This window comes from Harmonia axyridis, chromosome 6 (genome assembly GCF_914767665.1).
Source record: "Harmonia axyridis chromosome 6, icHarAxyr1.1, whole genome shotgun sequence".
Lineage (NCBI taxonomy): Eukaryota > Metazoa > Arthropoda > Insecta > Coleoptera > Coccinellidae > Harmonia > Harmonia axyridis.
Window position 1 is genome coordinate 8351992 of NC_059506.1, and position 18795 is coordinate 8370786.

At 34.0% G+C, this 18795-nt stretch overlaps 3 protein-coding genes across 6 annotated transcripts in view; 1 reads left to right on the top strand and 2 right to left on the bottom strand.

Annotated features, from left to right (window-relative positions):
• Positions 1-18795, top strand: part of LOC123682997 (guanylate cyclase 32E-like) — a 182272-nt gene that overhangs the window by 44461 nt on the left and 119016 nt on the right. The window contains exon 1 of one of the 4 annotated variants that reach the window (XM_045621890.1): positions 835-1328. The exons of the other annotated variants lie outside the window; for them this stretch is intronic. The gene's annotated coding sequence lies outside the window, so the exon portion shown is untranslated. Of the gene's footprint in view, positions 1-834; positions 1329-18795 lie in introns of those variants that run through there. 4 annotated transcript variants of the gene reach the window in all.
• On the bottom strand, positions 169-2900 carry LOC123682999. The gene is made up of 2 exons (XM_045621892.1): positions 1899-2900; positions 169-628 (listed from the first exon to the last, which is right to left on the bottom strand). Exons 1-2 carry the CDS (start codon positions 2676-2678, stop codon positions 170-172), a joined length of 1239 nt encoding a protein of 412 aa, XP_045477848.1. The 5' UTR covers positions 2679-2900; the 3' UTR covers position 169.
• On the bottom strand, positions 5010-14884 carry LOC123682998. Its single transcript, XM_045621891.1, has 2 exons — positions 14043-14884; positions 5010-5469 (listed from the first exon to the last, which is right to left on the bottom strand). The coding sequence occupies exons 1-2, from the start codon at positions 14820-14822 to the stop codon at positions 5011-5013; spliced, it is 1239 nt and encodes a 412-aa protein (XP_045477847.1). The 5' UTR covers positions 14823-14884; the 3' UTR covers position 5010.

Below are 18795 nucleotides of genomic sequence, written 5' to 3' on the forward strand. Positions count from 1 at the left end.
ATATTCCGAAAAAGCTCCTTGATATTTTTGATTCTGTACCTATAATAAGTATGAGACATTAAAAGATACTTTGAAGAAAACCATATTTTCGGGAGTATACTGAATAAACGATAATATAATAATAAAAAATATGGATTAGGATATATTTTCCAGTGATAAAAGCCCATACTCATTTAGGTGAAAGTTTATTTATAAACTCTGCATAATGTACAAAAATATCATAGGCTCTTTCCCAAAAAATCTCCATATTTTTTGTCTGAAACGAAAAGGAACCCTCAAAATCTGTCCCATCTTCAGCCATTTTGATTAGATCTGGAGCGTCATCCGCATCACATAGCGCAATACGTAGGAAAATGAAGACGTATAAAACAGTATACACACCATGTCTTCTCCAATGGCTTTTGAGGTCATCCATGGTGAATAATTCAGCAGGATTACTTCCCAATAATTTCATAGTTTTCGAAAAAGATTTGTAGTAGATATTGAGAAGGTTATCAAAATCTTTGAAGGTTTCTTTATCTCCCATGTTGTAAAGTGTACTGCTAAGTTCCAGAGCAGGAGAGTCTAGTCTTGAAAATTGGAAATCTAAGAAGAAAACTTCATTTGGCGTAGACGTCCCTTCGCTCTCCTGGAATATTAAATTGGCAGTGGTCATTTGCTTTTCCAATCATTCAACAATCAATAAAAAATAATAAAATATCAATATCAAGGAATACTCGAAGAAATAAAAGAGCGAATTGAAAAACAGTGATAAGAAACATTCCATTATAATAACATAAGTATATTTATTTTTGATGATATGCTAACTTTTGCTTACATGGTGATTTGATTTATTATATGATGAAGCTCAAAGAGTCGGTAGAAGGTAGAGGAAGGTTGGTGATAACGAGATTAAGACAATTTTTGGTCTCTCATTTCAAAATTTTCCAAAAATGTTGTCTCAAATCATTCGGAACATTTCTGGTTTCGCGTCTGTCTGTTGGTCTGTCTGTCTGCAAACCTTTGTAGCAGCCAAAACTTCTACAATTCCCATTAGTATTGAATGGACTTAGATGTTTGCGCTCTACATGGTCTCATACAAATTTTAGTTTTCTCGCATGAAGTTTACAAGTTGAACATGCGTAGACGTAGAATTCAAGTCCAATTTAGATTAAATTCATAACCTATGTTTCGCGTTTCACCAGAGTTATCCATTTTCAATCCTCATTCATTCGGCACTGGTTATCAACAGGATTGTAAACATGTAGGTAATTGTTTGTGTTCTTTACATTATTTTATGGGCCATCACGTTTGATTGAACTAATTTCCATATTGTTAACCAGTTGTGAGTAAGTGTTATTGATCTTTTTAATATAACACATAATTTCAATCATATCAATATTCTTAATAGGAATAATAATTCATTCAACTCCTAATCAATTGAAATGTGGGAATCAATCGAACAGTTTAATTGAATTTCAGTTCAATTAAACGTTAACACGATGAAATGAAAATGAGTCCTGGATATTTTGAGAGCATCAAGGTTTTATTGGTTTATTTCCAATAAAATAGAATATTCCAATATTTTGAAGAATAATGTTTTTCGAAGAGAAACATTTGTGTAAATATTTGAAATTATTGTTGGTTGATTTTCATTTTAAAAATCCAATAACAATATGATCTGACCGATTTGCATAAAATTTAGTGGGACTTATTGTTCAACTTTTGAGGTGAGAGGTGATTATTGAGAGAATCTCCCAAAAACTATTTGGAATAATATCATAAAAGAGATAACGTAACCCAGTATGGAATGATATTTTTCAAACTGATAGAAGTAATCTGTGTGTGGGAAATAAAATTTTATATTTTATAATTTGTACTATGTATTGTATGATGAGGAAATTCAAAAAATAACTTACCTTATATTTAAACATATAGTTAGTGCACCAATTATCTCCATGACTTATAATCAGCAAATCTTCATCTTCTGAATTCTTCCTGAATAAAATATCTTCCATTTGATCTTCAATACTCTCCAATACTTTCACTACATCAAATCTTTTTCGCTCAATCGACATATTTTTCACGACTGATAAATCTATACCATGATATTTCACCAAACCGAGACTTTTGATTAACTTTAATCTGGGATCTACCCAATTTTCAACTAGACTTGAAAATTTTTCTGGATGTTGATCTCTGAAAGCCATTGATATTGCATGCCATTTTCCGTAAGTATCGAAAAGTATTCGCATATGAGATGAATCCATAGGCTTTTTTCTGTCACAAATATTGAAATTTTGTACTTTCAGGTTCTCCAGAACGATATTCACTTGATCTGAGTGTTTTTCAGCAAACCAAACTTTCGGTATAAATGTGGCCATGTCCTGAACATTTTTACTCTTCGTGAAGTTTTCCAACTCGGGAAAAACTTTGGTGTACATAAGAAATTCTCTATTGTAGAGAATATCCGAGGCAAGAATCTTTTTAAGAGTTTCATGGGGTTTTGCAGATTTCAATACTAAATTGAGTCGTTCATTATTATCCAATATCACGTGAAAGAATACTATTTCTCCCATGTATCCATCTGAGTTGTTGGAATCACCATCGATGTTGAATTTGTAATGTTCAATTTTTTTCTCTTTCATCATTTGTTTCAAAATATCACATAGGAGGGACTGAGCGTTAACGATAGACATATTAAATGTACTTCGTGGCTCTGAACGCTTCACTGCTTAACTGCGCACTGTTTCATTTAGGAAAACAATGAGTCTTATGAACAATTATCAGACATTTGATTTCGAGTTTGAATTGAAGAGGATAATTTTATATTTATTCGTGAAATTTGGTGTTTATTATTGACACAACAAAACGGTTCTTCAATCTTAGAATAACACCGAATTGATCTGATCAGAATGAAAATTCAAATATGTGTACAGTACCATTCTAAGTGACATATAAATAGATCCAAGACAATAGAACTGTTTCTTTATGATTATGTTCTGTATTCATATCATATTAATTAATTGTAAAGATGACTTCAAACTTCACCATACCATAAATGGACTATAATTATGATGACAGCATCGTTATGGAAACGTTCATTGAACGTTCATTGAAGATTCTGCAAATTCAAGTGTGATTACTTTAAATTCTGTTCATTGAATCAGTTGAATATTTCAATTATGATAAAAAAAAACACATAAATTCAAGTTGCAGAAACCATCCGTTCCGATACAAAATCTGAACCATTATAGTTGAAGAGATTATTCTTTCTAGAAAGTGCGTTGATTGTCTGATGAAAAAAAAAAGATAATGCGAGATGACCGAGGTACCTTCGCATGTTTTTCTTTAACATTTTCGTTTTCTCAAAAAATGTTGCGTACAAATTGATAACTTTCATAGTTTGCAGTTTTTTCACCTTTTACGAATGCCTTCCCTAAATTCTTCCCAAATTATTCAAGAAAACTTTAAATCAACAAACTGGATAAAGAATAAAAAACAGAATAAATAAAATATTTTCAGTTCAGAAGGAATTGTTCAAAATGGTGTTCCTCTATTTTAATCCAATTTTGAGCTGGTTGATATAGCTGTTTCACAGATTTCGCTATCGTATATTCGGTTGAGATAATTCTTTGTAGCAGTTGCTTCCTACTGTTAGTCTGTACCGCAAAGACCACCCCATGTTGTAAAAACACCAAGGGTGTCAGATAAAGGGATCGAGGAAGCCAAGCCACATTTCTATATCTGCCAAACCATCCGTTTCCAATAGTCTCAGTCAAATATTCGCGCACTATTTTGTTAGTGCGCATTATCTCCATAATATTGCAACCACAATGTTTCCAAACAAATAAAATTTTGTTTCTAAAAATTTTCATGAATTTCTCCTGTCTACTTATTTTCAACAATATTATGGCAAATCGAACGATTGTTGTTGATACCGCACCAAACATTTATTGAGAATCAAAATTGGGAAATTTGATGAATCACTGATTTTGGATTAGCCTTTGATTTGGATTACCACACGTAAAAAATACGGACATTATTGATTCAATTCCCACTGAACTGCAAAATTCTAAATAATGTTTAGTTGAAGAGTTATTGAACTGAAAAAAATTTACTCATAAGGAAAAGTTTATTGACCACCCTGTATGACCGTGCCAAGCAGAGATTTAGAATTTTTATTACGTATTAATCCTCTGTGGTTACGAAAACGGAAAAAAATTAATAATGTTCACGTACAGTGTGATCCAATATTTAGGAAAATAGAAAAAGTCTGAAATTTTCCGTGTCCGGATCTGATTTACTCGATTTCAGTGATAATGAAGGAATGCTATTAAAGAGTTATTGAACTGTGTATTTCCACTCTTAAGATGAACATCACCCTGTATATCCCAAACAAAGGCACTCAGGAGATTGAAACCTCTTGATACGAGTCCTTCATGATGACCTTCATTCATGGTATCCGTTTGTCGCTTTCTTCCGGGACACCAAAGAATATTTGAAAAGTATATAGAAAAAAAAGTTAAAATCTCGCGTGTTTATTCAAAACAGCAATTCCAAATATCGTGAAAAATTCGAAAAAGACCAAAACCTGTGAATTTATGGAAGCAATAACATTCTTTGATTGCCAATACAAAAGTCACATGATGGGTATCCATAATTTCTCCTTTCAATTTTTGGTCGGATAAACCAGAATCTAGTTATTCATCATAATAGAATTAACTACAACAAAATGGGATTATTGACAATGACTTTTAAAGAGTTATACCTAGTGGTAGGTACCTACTTCAATAAACTCTATTGAATGTATTTTCATGAATAAACTCTCTTATTATTATTATTATTATAACACTGTACTGTACGGTTTTTTTGGTCTCCTGTGAAATTGTTCAAAATGGACTTAGCAGATTTACACTCTTAGCCGACGATATAGTACTTCGGCGTGAGCCATTGAAAGACACGAAAACGGAAAACGAAATATCGAGAGAGATGGATAAGAATATATTTTCCAGTAATAAAAGCCCATCTTCATTTATGTGAGATTTTATTTACAAACTCTGTATAATGTATGAAAATATCATAGGCTCTTTCCCAGAAAAGATCCATATTTTTTGTATGGAATGAAAAGGAGCCATCAAAATCTGTCCCATCCTCAGCCATTTTGATCAGATCTGGAGCGTCATCCGCATCACATAAAGAAATCCGTAGGTAAACAAAGACGTATACAATTGTGTGCACAGCATGCCTCTTCCAATGGCTTTTGAGATCATCCATGGTGAATAATTTAGCAGGATTGCTTCCCAATAATTTCATAGTTTTCGAAAAAGATTTGTAGTAGATATTAAGAAGATTATCAAAATCTTTGAAGGTTTCTTTATCTCCCATGTTGTAAAGTGTACTGCTAAGCTCCAGAGCAGGTGAGTCTAGTCTTGATAATTGGAAATCTATGAAAAAAACATCAGTTGGCGTGGAAGTTCCTTCGTTTTCCTGAAATATTAATTTGACACTGGTCATTTGCTTTTCCAATCATTCAATATTCGTTCGTATATTTTTTCGATATATACGTGTGATCGCTTGTTATCTTGTCTGAATTAATTATGCATTGATTTGATTTGGTGGGACAAACTTTTATCATCATTTTTTCAACAAGAACTTTGTTTGGAAAATCAAAATAAAAAGATAAATTTAGATGTAAGGTTTAGCAATTATGGATGAACACTGATATCCTCGCTGATATCTGATAATTGCTCACCACGAACACGGTGTTAGATATCGATTTTTTCATCGAAGTTTTGATAACTTTCTGTTTCTCCATATATTCTGAGTTTTATATTATTTTTTTTATTTATTCAAATAGAGTACATGACAGGACAAACCCAAAAATATGTACTCACTAATAGTTGCAATGGTGTTTAAAGATTAAAAAAAATAAAAAGAGGGCGAAAGATTGTAACAATGCATTCGCAACATATATCGATACATAAGGAGAAAAAAAAACAATTCTACATATTATAAAGAGAAATGTTATCAATAAGGAATCGCTTCAAAATTCCAGAAAAAAACCCTGAACGATTGTGAAAAAGGATCCACATTTTCAAGACTGGATATCGAATTGAATGACCTGAGGCATCTAATCAGAGGTGAATTCAGGTGATAATTTGTGGAACTTTGACTTATATGAAATAAAAATTCATTTAGCGTGTTATATGATGGGACGTTGAAGGTGAGCATATCTATAAGCTCGCTACAATCAGTGACGTTTACAATTTTGTATATGAACTTCACATCTCTTATCATTCGTTGATCTGTAAGGCTTAACAATTTCAAATTCTTCATAATTTTTACCTTGTAATTAATGCTATTTTGATGAAATTTCCTATTTATATGCCTAATGAGCTTATTCTGAACATTTTCCAACCGATTGATATAAACATTATAGCATGGGTTCCAAATAACTGTTCCGAAGGTTAGAATACTTTGTACATATGCTATATACAGAGCTCGGATAGACTGGCATTGACGAAAATTCTTACAAACTCTTATTATGAAGCCTAGCATCTTATAAGCTTTTTTGAAAATGTAATCGATGTGGTGATCGAGAATGAGCTTAGAGTCATAAAGAATGCCCAAATCTTTTATTACAAAGACTCTATTCAACTTATTGTGGTTTATCTCATACTGGGCACTGATGATTTTTTTTTGCGTGAAAATGTTACTGAAATTGATAAAAAGAGAGTTTTCATGGCAATATTTGTAGAGTCTATTCAAATCTTCCTGAAGCTTGGCCGAATCTGACAAACCAGATATGGCACAAAAAATCTTCAGGTCGTTAGCATACATTAGAAACCTAACAAATCTGAAGCACTGCACAATATTGTTGATATAAATATATATATATAATCTTTATCCCATTTGTTACCTTTCGGTGTATGGGTTTCATTATCTACATTTTCTATCTTAACAATAACTTAAAATAATTCTAATTTGATTCAATAAATTTCTTCCATTCTGTCCTATTTGATGTCATCATCTCAGCTTCCCTGACGCTTTTCCCTCTCTTTTTTATTTCCTCTTCTATCATATCCTCCCATGTTTGTTGCGGTCTCCCCCTTTTTGCCTTTTTCTCGACTTTTGCCTCCCATATTTGTTTGATTGGTCTCTCCTCCTCCATACGATGTAAGTGTCCCCACCATCCCAACTGCCTCTCACCCACAAACCTTTCCAATGATTTTATCCCCAATTCACCTCTTATGTCCTCATTTCTCCTTCTGTCCATCCTTGTAACCCCCTTCACTCCTCTCAAAAATTTCATTTCCACTGCCTGTAGTTTACTCCTCATTCTCTTTGTTGTGTTCCAAGTTTCACATCCGTACGATAGAACCGGTCTGAATATCGACTTGAACACGGTCATTTTAGTTTTCTCTTCGACTTCAGTTCTTCTTAGGAATTTCTTATTAATTGCGTGGTATAATCTGCCGGCTTTTTCAATTCTCTCGTTAATCTCCCTTTCTTGGCTTCCCGTATTTTCTATGTTCACTCCTAAATATCTGAAACATTCCACCTTTTCAACTTCCTCTCCCTCAATTTCCAATCTCCAATCATCCTCCCGTTCATCGTTCACTTCCATCACTTTTGTCTTTCTTCTATTTATTTCCATCCCATATTTTCTCAGTATTCCATTCCATATATCCAAATTTCCCTGTATACTCCTCCTTGTTCCCGCCATCAATACGATGTCATCCGCAAAGGCACATTCTGATACTACAACTCTTCTTAAGTTCTTAAAACCAATTGTAAGCTTCTCTGTTCTCTCCTTTGCCTCTCTGATTATCTCATCCAAAAACACTATAAACAATGTCGGACTCAGCACTCCACCCTGCCTCAGTCCTTCCTTTGTCTCAAATAATTCCGACTTCATATTTCTGACAATAACACAGTTCAAGCTTTCACAATAAACACTTTTAATAGCCTCCACCAAATTTTTATTTACCCCTCTTGTTTTCAATATATCCCACATTTTCGATCTACTAACCCTGTCAAAAGCTTTCACCAGATCTATAAATACAAAATAAGCCTTTTTTCCACTTCTTTTCATCTTATGAATGGTCTGTTTCAGAGTGAAAATGTGGTCTTGTACACTTCTCCCTCTCATAAACCCACTCTGAGCTTTATCTAGTGTGTCCTCTGTGCTTATTCTTAGTCTACTCTCCAATATCGCTTCGTATACTTTGAGAGCCGTACTTAGCAAGTTTATACCTCTATAGTTATCACATTTCTTTCTATCCCCATTCTTGTAGGCTGGTACTATCATCGCCATTTTCCAATCTTGTGGTATTTCCTTTGAATTCCATGCTTTCTGACATATTTCCCTGAATACATTTATACCCCTTTCTCCCATGTTCTTCATCATTTCCGGTGTAATTCTATCGTATCCTGCAGCTTTTCCATTCTTGACTCTTCTGAGAGCTACCTTAACCTCTTCAATGCTTATCAAGTCTTCCCCGTCGTCCTTCCATCGCTTATCTTTTTTTTGTGTATCTTCTTTTTTGACTTCATTTCCCTTCAGTAATTCAATGAAGTGTTCCTTCCATCTCTCCATTATTTCCTTCTCTCCCACAAGCAATCTGTTTCTTTTACACTTGATCGATGTATTGTCAACCTTCTCCCCCCTCCTCATATTTTTCATGACTCTGTAAAAAAGCTTTCTATTTTCCGTGTAATTTTTCTCCATTCTCTCTCCAAAATCTCTCCAACTTTTCTCCTTTTCTTCCAAAGTTACTTGCTTAACTCTCTTCCTTTGTTCCTTATATTTCTGATAATTACATGCATTTCTATTCTTTAGATATTCCTTCCATAATATTTTCTTCATTTTAATTTGTCTCTTCAAATTGTCACTCCACCAGGCTGTGCCCCTTCTGTTTCCCCCAATTATAACACTACCACACACTCTTTTTGCTGATTCCATCAGTATATTCTTGAACCTTCCCCATACTTCCTCCACTCCCTCCTCAACTCCTATTTCCACCCTAGTCATATTCTCTTCTACATCTTTCCTATATTCTTCTGCTACACTCATTTCTCTCAGTTTATAACTTTTTATATTTTCATATCCTTCATTAATTTGCCTATGTTCGACCTTCTCTTTTACTTCACCCATTATCTTTGCTACAAGCATATAATGGTCACTTCCTATTTCCGCTCCCCTGTGCACTCTTACATCTGCGATGTCCCTTCTATTATCTCTTTCTACTAAGAAGTAATCTATTATTGATCTATCGTCAACGTTATGTCCATGCCTTGTGTACCTATGCACATCTTTATGCTCAAAGAATGTATTCGAAACTATCATATTATTCATCCTGCAGTACTCTATAAGTCTTTCTCCGTTGTTCGTTTTTTTTGTTTCTCCATATTTACCTATGATCCCATCTCTTCCTCCTTCTATACCAACCCTGCTATTCAAATCTCCACACACCACGATTTTTCCCCTGCATTCCTCTGTTACCATGTTCAATTCTTCCCAAAATTTGTTCTTATCCTCCACCTTTGCGTCTTCATTTGGTCCGTATGCTACTATTATGTTCCACAACTCGGATTTTTCTCTCCTCAGACGTACCCTCAATAGTCTCTCCGAATATACCTGCCAGTGTTCCACATATTTTCTCCAATTCTTGTCAATTATGCATCCCACGCCTGCCGCTCCATGTTGTTCATATTTCACTCCTCCGTAAATCATTAAATGATCACCCCTCATCACTTGCTCTCCTATTCCCTTCTTCTTTGTTTCTGTCACAGTTAATATTTTTATCTCATACCTCTCCAATTCCTGTATCAGCTCGTCTTCTCTGCCTTTTATACCTCTCACATTCCAGGTTGCCAACTTCCAGTTATCTCTCCGCTTTTTCTCCTTTACTTCTCTAGTTTCCTTACTAATTTCTTCCATTTGTGTTTTCCTATACTCAGATTCCTTTCCTCGCTTTGTCTTCATCTTAATAATCAGCCGTCCTTTATCTATCCCTATTGGTTTTTTGAACTCTGACCCAGGTCAGGTTTCTTCAGAACTTCTTGTTCCTTTACACCTTGTTCTCTTTCATCCCATACAAAAACCTTCTCTTCTATGAACAATTTTCTGTATCCAACCCTCACGTTCTTTCCTCTTTTCTTCTCCACCTTGCTTATTTCCACAATCTGATTTTGTATCTGCCTCTCCTTCGCTGTCAGATCATTATCAATAAAGATATCTTTTCCCTTTAACATTTGTTTCTTTCTCATTATATTCTGTTTCTGTTCCCAGCTTTCAACTTCAGCAACTATCATTTCATTTTCCTTTCCTCGATTTATTTTGTATGCCTTAGCTATGTTTACCTTTATCTTCAGCTCCTCATTGATGAATTTTTCGATCTTTTCCTTTTCATTTCCATCACTTGTTTTGAATTTTTTCACAACTATATTATTCTTCCTTTTCAATCTTTCTTCTCGGTCTACTTTATCCTCCAAATTCCTTATTCTACTTTCTAGTTCTTTCCTTTCATTTTCCCACTGACTTTCCCTAACCTGCATTTCCTTCCTCAATTTATTCATCTCCAATTTCACTTCCTCCGTATTTCTTCGCATCTCCAATTTCATCTGCTCCATCATATTCTCAAACATTGCCTTCAAACTCTCGACTTCCATATCTTTTCCCTTATTTTTGATGTTGGGTGACCTTATTACCTTTTTTGACTTTGCGAAAATATCTTCCCCTTCTTCTTCACTTCTACTTCTTTTGTAATCGCCCTTGTTCATTAGAGATTTCGAGTTACAACACTCTCCTCAGAATTCCCAAATCTCGTTCCGCAACTTCTGTGCGTCGAGAGCACGGTTGCGCCGCCGCCGGTCCCCTACTCGATTCAGGTCCCGACCCGATACTCTCGCTAGCGCTTCAGTTGCAGAAAACCTATGATTTCAATCTCTGTTATTGTTTAGTTTATTTTAACCTCAATCTTTTAAGTCTATATTTTCCTTACTTTATATTTTTACTATGAAGTATCTCATCAACTGCCTTTATCACCACCTGAGAATCACAGCTTTCTCTCACTTCTCCACACAATTCTTTTCAAATTTAATCACTTTTCCACTAATTATCGCTTTCTTGACACGACCGTATTTATCGGTTTGGCGCCAAGAATGAGAATGAGAATGAGAATGATATAAATATTGAAGAGCAAAGGTCCCAAATGAGACCCTTGTGGTACTCCAGAAGTAAGATTTCTGTAAGAGGTGCAACAATCACCGATTACCACTGATTGACGTCTGTTGTTAACATAAGAAGATATCCATCTCAGCAGACTACCATGTACACCAACCTCAGCAAGCCTTCTAATTAAAATACCATGATCAATTTTGTCAAAGGCCTTGCTGAAATCAGCATAGATAGCATTCACCTGAAAACCAGCGTTCATCCGCTCAAGAAGGAAATTTGTGTATAGAAATAAGTTGGTCTCAACAGAACGTCCCCTCACAAATCCGTGCTGCACGACGTTAATGATGTTCTTAACTTCACTTTATAGATGGTCGCATATGAGTGATTCGAAGATTTTAGCTATGATACAGAATTCAGATATTGGCCTATAATTCTCTAAAAGTTGTTTATTTCCTGATCTATGAATTAGTACAATTAAAGCTATCTTCCAGATTGTCGGAAAGCAACCTTCACTCAGAGACTTATTGAACAGCCTGTGAAGAGGAGCAACGAAAGCAGTAGCGCAATTCTTTAGTAAGCACGTTGACAGATTATCCGCTCCTGCAGGTTCATTTGGCAGATCTTTAATTTTTTTCAAAACAGCTTCAGGAGGTTTGCAATGACATTCTACATTTTGTTATTTCTGAGCGAATTTGAAAGGATTGATTACATTAGATGGATTAAAAATGGAAGCAATATGATCAGAAAACTCCTCAGCAATGATCCGATAATCAGTAATTACTCTATTCGTATACTTCTCTTTTATTGCCGTAATCTGAACTGAAGAATCTCTTTTATTTTTCGCAAATTGCCACAAATATTTTGGATTGGTACTAACCGAGGACTCGACAAAGTCCAAGTATTTTAAGTACTCAAAGCTGGAATCGATTTGATTGCCTTGTATTAACCCTGTCTTTAACATAACTGCATAACAAATAATCTAGTGATGTTAAAGGAGGAGGAGGAACTGAATCAGGAAAGATTCTGGCCCCAAGGTATAAAAATTGAAGATTTCATTTTTTTTTATTACAGTAAATCACCGAGAGAGCAGATTCAAACTACTCAATATTAATATCCTCTCGATAAATGGGAGAATTGAACAACTGCAAGAGATCTTAGTTCGGGAGAACGTGCAGGTTGCCACATTATACAGAACATTGAATAGGCAGAAATAACCTCAACGAATTGAGCGTTCCTGGCTAACAACATGAAAGCGCATCATTTCAGATAAAATAACTAATAACAATAATAACAAGTTAAGATTTACATTATATTTCGGAAAGCTCTGTGGAATCTGTCATTGAAATTTGCGAAATCTGGATGAAAGAAATGAGATCGGCCATTTTTGCCGAATATAGACCCCCCATGGTATCATATAGGTATGAGCTTGTCCGCAATGCAAGACATGGCTTATTGGCTTGCATAAGGGGGTGAACATGAACTTGCACCAGAGACACATATTTGTTTGGGGTGCTTTTAATGTAAACATGTCTAATGAATGCGCAGACTCAAGAAAACTTGAGGATTTATTTGAAGATTTTGGTGTGGAACAGAATTCGACAATATATTCTCCAACTGTTTAGTGATAGAGAGAAATACATTTGAACCCCATTTGTCTGACCATAATAGACAGCTTTGGCTCGTGAAATGAAAACACAATGAACTTCTGCAATTATCATTCGAATTCAACTTTGATGTGGTTATCCTATTTGAGCTCTAGATGATCCCATGCAGATTTCAGTGTTTTCGGAAAAAGGGAAAAATTTTACTAGAAAAAGTTACGAGAAGCGGCGAGTGCTTAATTGTTTTACAACTCTAGTTGTGTAGATGCTTTACTTTCTCAACGACCGAAATCATTTCCATGAAAACTCCAAAATCCAAAAACTGGTGGCAAATCACGACATAATTACGAAACGTCAAAAGGTTATCGGCTATGCGGACTGTTATCAATTCGTTTGCGTGGAAACTACTAAATTTTATCCTATTGGTTATTCGCCGTGTGATTTACTTTACAGATGCAACCGTATTATTGGTGGTTGATAGATACTGCTTTCTATTTACGGTAAAGTAAATCGCACAGTTTTTTGTTGCGCAGAGCTTAAAAAAGGCAGTCACATAGTTGGCAAGATGTATAAATTTCGGCACTTTATGTAGGGGAAGTAGAAGAATTATTTTATGGGCTATAACGTTATGATAGCATTACTTTCCACTTTGTAAACCAGTTGTGAGTGAGTGCTTCTTGTTATTGTTTCTTTCTTATATAACACATGATTTCGAGCATATAAAATATTTAATTCTTACTATAGAAATGAATATTCCATTCATTTGAACAATTTAAATGTGGAAATCATTCGAATGGTTCAATTAAACTTTGACGCGATAAAATTAAATAGAGTTCTGATATCATCAGATGAGAATATTCAAAAGACATTGAGTTTTGATTGGTTCATTCCTCATGAAATTGCGTAATTCAATACTTCAATATTATTATTAGAATAACGTTTTCTCAAAGAGACATTTTTTGTAACCCAGTGAAATGAATGAAGGTTACGTTTGCAACTGTCTATATTCTAAAAATATTTAAAAAAAATTTCAGAGATATCTGCATGAAATTTAATATAGAAAAGGGTAGCAAGAACATATTGATCCATCACTTTTTGAGGATGAGACGTGATTAATTTATTTCTCAAGAACTATACAAAGTGAAATGGACAACAGCAATCAGTACGGGCAGAAAATTTTCAAACTAATACGAATATTTTGTATGCATAAAATAAAAATCCATATTTAATAATTTGGAGTGCTTTCTCTAACGAAAAAAATGAAAAAAATTACTAACCTTATATTTGAACATATAATTATTACACCAATTATCTCCATGACTTATAATCAGCAAATTTTCATCTTCAGAATAATTCCTGAATAAAATATCTTCCATTTGTCCTTCAATACTGTCCAAGAGTTTCACCAGATCGAATCGTTTCCGCTCAATCGACATTTTTTTCACAACAGATAAATCTATACCATGATGTTTCACAAAACCGAAACTTTTGATCAACTTCAATTTTGGATCTACCCAATTTTCAACTAATCTTGAGAATTTTTCTGGATGTTGATCTCTGAAAGCCATTGATATTGCATGCCATTTTCCGTAAGTATCGAAAAGTATTCGCATATGAGATGAATCCATAGGCTTTTTTCTGTCGCAAATATGGAAATTCTGTAGTTTCAGGTTCTCGAGAACGATATTCACTTGGTCTAAGTGTTTTTCAGCAAACCAAACTTTCGGTATAAATGTGGCCATGTCTTGAACATTTTTACTCTTCGTGAATTTTTCCAACTCGGGAAAAACTTTGGTGTACATAAGAAACTCTCTGTTGTAGATAATATCTGAGAAAAGGATCTCTTTAAGAGATTTATGGGATTTTGCAGATTTCAATACTAAATTGAGTCGTTCATTATCCTCCAATATCACGTGAAAGAACACTATTTCTCCCATGTATCCATCTGAGTTGTTGGTACCGCCATCGATGTTGAATGTGTAATGTTCATTTGTCTTCTCTTTCATAATTTGTTTCAAAATATCACACAGGAGTGATTGGGTGTTAATGACAGACATATTGAATCAACTCGGTTGCTCTCAATACTCCACTCCGCACTGATCATTTCATTGAGAAAAATGAGCCTTATATAGGTACATTCATTAGACATTTGAATTTATGGAGGATAATATTCTATTTATTCGTGAAACAAATTTGGTGTTGATTATTGACGCATCAAATGGATTTCGTAATCCTAAAATAACATCGAATTGATCTAATCAAAATGAAAATTCATTTATATAAATATGCAAAGAAAAATTCTATTCTAAACGACGCGACATCTGAATAGATCTGAGACAATATATCTGTTTAAAGATGATTATGCTTTGTAATAATATTGAGCCAAATATCAATTTATTGTAAATAAGACTTTAAAGATGAGAGTTCATAGATAAGTATCACTAATCAATTAATACTTTTGAATGAAAAGAATGAAAAAAAAGTAACTCTTGTTAGAGTGCCTGAATATTTTATCTGGTCCGAATGAGAAAATTGTAAAGGAAAAAAAATGTTCCTTTTGACCTCAAGAATCAACTATTGAAACATATTGACAAGTCAAAGACTCATCCTGTATACAGATTTTTTAAGGCATGAATTTGAATAAACGGGCACCCAAGAGCTCTAGATTTCACGTGAATACTGTACTTCTTTTAAATTATCAAAATATCACCTTGAAATTTCGAATTTGTGAGAGGTGGGTTATGGGTTATAATTGTAAATAATACTTCAAACTTTACACCATTCCAGGAATGAACCAATTAACTCTTTAAGATTGTTGTTGTCGAAAGTGATGAATTTTATTAGTCGCTTATTTAAATGCTGTAGATTATAGTGTGGGAACTAGAAATTATGCTCATTGAACCAGTTGAATTTTTCAATCATCAAAACGATGATCTTTATTAATGGAACATAAAACAGAAAAAAATGAGTCGCAGAAGCCATCTGAATAGAGAAAAGGGTTTTCAAATAAGAGGTTTCATTGAAATACTGAAAAAATGAGTATATTTTAAGAGAAATTGATGAATGTTTAAATTATTGTAGAGAGGAAAGTTCAACCAAATGGCCCCCGCGGCTACGTTTGGAGCATCATATAATTTTTATGGTATTTTCCATGCCATTTGCGGCTGTATGTCCTCAATAAATCCACGAATTCCATCTTTAACCCGTAACTGCTACTACCCATCTTTTCCATTCGTACTAATACCGGATCCTATATACCCATATTTCCCCATATTTGAAAATATGTTCAGAAAACAAATTTCCCTTCATTTATGAGAAAAAAATAACAATCCCAACATTTCTGACTAACTCATGTCCATGTGGAACAAAAATCAATTTTATACAGTATGGGTACACGGCTCAGCAATATTTTAGACATTGGTTTTTAACATGTTCAAAATGATAAGCTCGTTTTTCGGTTCTTTTTTGGGGGGACCAAGGCCACATCTCTTCCTATTTTTTTCCTTGAGTTTCTTCAGCTGCCTGGTAATATGTAGACTGGCTTCCGAAAATATTTGCTGCCCTATCTCGAATTTTTCGCGGAAAAAAATTATTGTTAATTCTTGTGTGGACGTGTTGAGAGTTCCTTCATATAATTATATCGAGATATTCCATTTCCATTTCTTTCGAATTGGTATAGGATTCGACTGTCTACTCCAGATATTTTCAAAATATAATAAATATCTGTGGTGGGTCATCTTCCGGAACGACGAGATGTAACTACTATAATTGGTACACTTTTGTATAATTCATCTACCCCGGGTTTGGTATTATAAAACAGTATTATATGATTACTTCAAACATTATATCAGGTTCTATTGTGGCAGTATCAATTCGATTGTCATGGTGTAGGTATATACAGGGTGTTTCCCGAATGATTGTACAGGTCTTCAGGGCAGATGCAGGACATCTTGGCGAATCTGAATCAGTGCTCGAAATATGTCCTAACTAGTTTGAGAGATACAGGATGTTTTATGTATTTCATCAAAAACTTTCAATCGGCATAACTTTTGAACGCCTGCATGGATCTTCACGAAAATTTGAGGGAATGAGTATAGGCCAATGTCTAATATTTGCACTTATAATGACTTGTCGATAGCGCAGGTTCGGACTGAGAAAATTATATTCTTTATTCCACATTTTGTAAAACACCTTGTACATCGAATTTGCGAAAGTGAAATTCCCCTCAGAATGTACAATGCATACTCTTTCAAACAAGCTTATTTGGAATAATGGCACATTTTGCATCAATATTTTATGAGCTATTGAATATCTGGAATTTTCGATGCATAGTCAAGGCGGACCGAATAATGCGTTAATTCATATTGAATTCAATTTGTCAGTATCATGAGGTAGCATTTCTAACCTGTGGGGGCGCCCCCTAAAGGGATGCGAGCATACCGAAGGGAAAAATTTTAGTTATTAAAAAAATAATAACTGGCTGAAATCAGACACACGCATACAAAATGAAATACTTCTCGAAATTTTATTTCCACTTTTATATCCCTTTCCCCATCAATTTTCGTATGTGATTTGTTATCGAAAATTTCCCTATTTTTTTTGACACATGCTACCTGCTGCCTCTTGTATTGAATGTTCTGCAGCTTTCATTAGAGACTCTCTTTCTGGTCCAATATTTATCTCTCAGGTGATAACCACAAAAACAGTACCCACTGGTTGGAAAAAAAACAGTGAACAAATTAATAGCCATATTTGTAGAAAGAATAAATTAACTGAATTAATAAACTAAATAAGACATACTTAGTGAAACAATAAAAACAATGAAAACCATAATATAGTGAAACAATAAAAATAAAAGAGGTATAGTGAAATAATAAAAACAAAGAAACGTACAGGTATGGAGAAGCTAGCGTAACGATCAATTGAAAAAAATATCCTATTGATACAAGTACATCCTTTTGAACTCTGCTTGATTGAATTTTTACTTAGATGAAACAAATCTATGGCATTCAAACAGTGAGAGCATCGCATCATCCTACAGAGAGGTGCTCTCAAAGCGCCACTAGTATTTCGAAAGAGAATATGGAACTCATCACTACTTCTGAGAAAACGACAAGGAACAAGGAAAGTTATACAGAGTGTCTACTTTAAAAATTCTAAAAGTTCAAGCAGGGAATCTACATGTGATTTTCAACTAAATGTGAAATAACTCATGATCGAAAAATTGACGGTAATTCATCATTCTGTGTTTTTATGAAATATCTCAATTTTTCTTATAAAATCCATCACACTCCAGTTATCCTTGTAGCCTCATCAAATTTGATCACATATTTCAAAAAAGCCTGAAATTGGCTTTAAAACAAGAATTTTTCGTGCCAAAATGTGCAAAAAATTCCTGCTTGTGTGGTGGGCAGATAAACATAATAATAATAACAATATTCCAGGCTAATGACCATAGCAGTCGATGCCTTCATTCAAAGTAACAAAAAAAAATAATAATAATATTCATTTCGAAAATCTTACATATACACATAATTATTTTTAGATTTATCGATGACATAAGAATGAAACTAGAGATAATATGATGAATAGAATTGAATTGTGTTGTGCAGAAATGCGTCAGAAACTAGGCAGGGTTGTAGATTCTGTAAGAAAACCATATGTGGAATGTATTGAACAAGGTGGTAGACATTTTGAACATTTGCTATGAGTTAATTTTCAGTCATTAAGAGCTTCAAGATGGAAGAAAATCAGGTTTGAATAATTTCTTATTTTTCGTTACCATGTTAGCCATGATATTGAGGCAGAAAACAAGCTGCTAGTACAAAAGTTGATATGTCATTCGAAAGATCACTGAATGAAGTAGTTTTTGCTGAAGAGAAAATATGTTCACAATCATTCATTTTTCATCGATAAACCTATTAGAAAAATATGATTGATATTGTTCACCTAAGAATAGTTATGTTCAGCTGCTTAACACGCCCGCAGTAAGAAATTTTTTGGCACACAAAAATCTTGTGTCATAGCGAA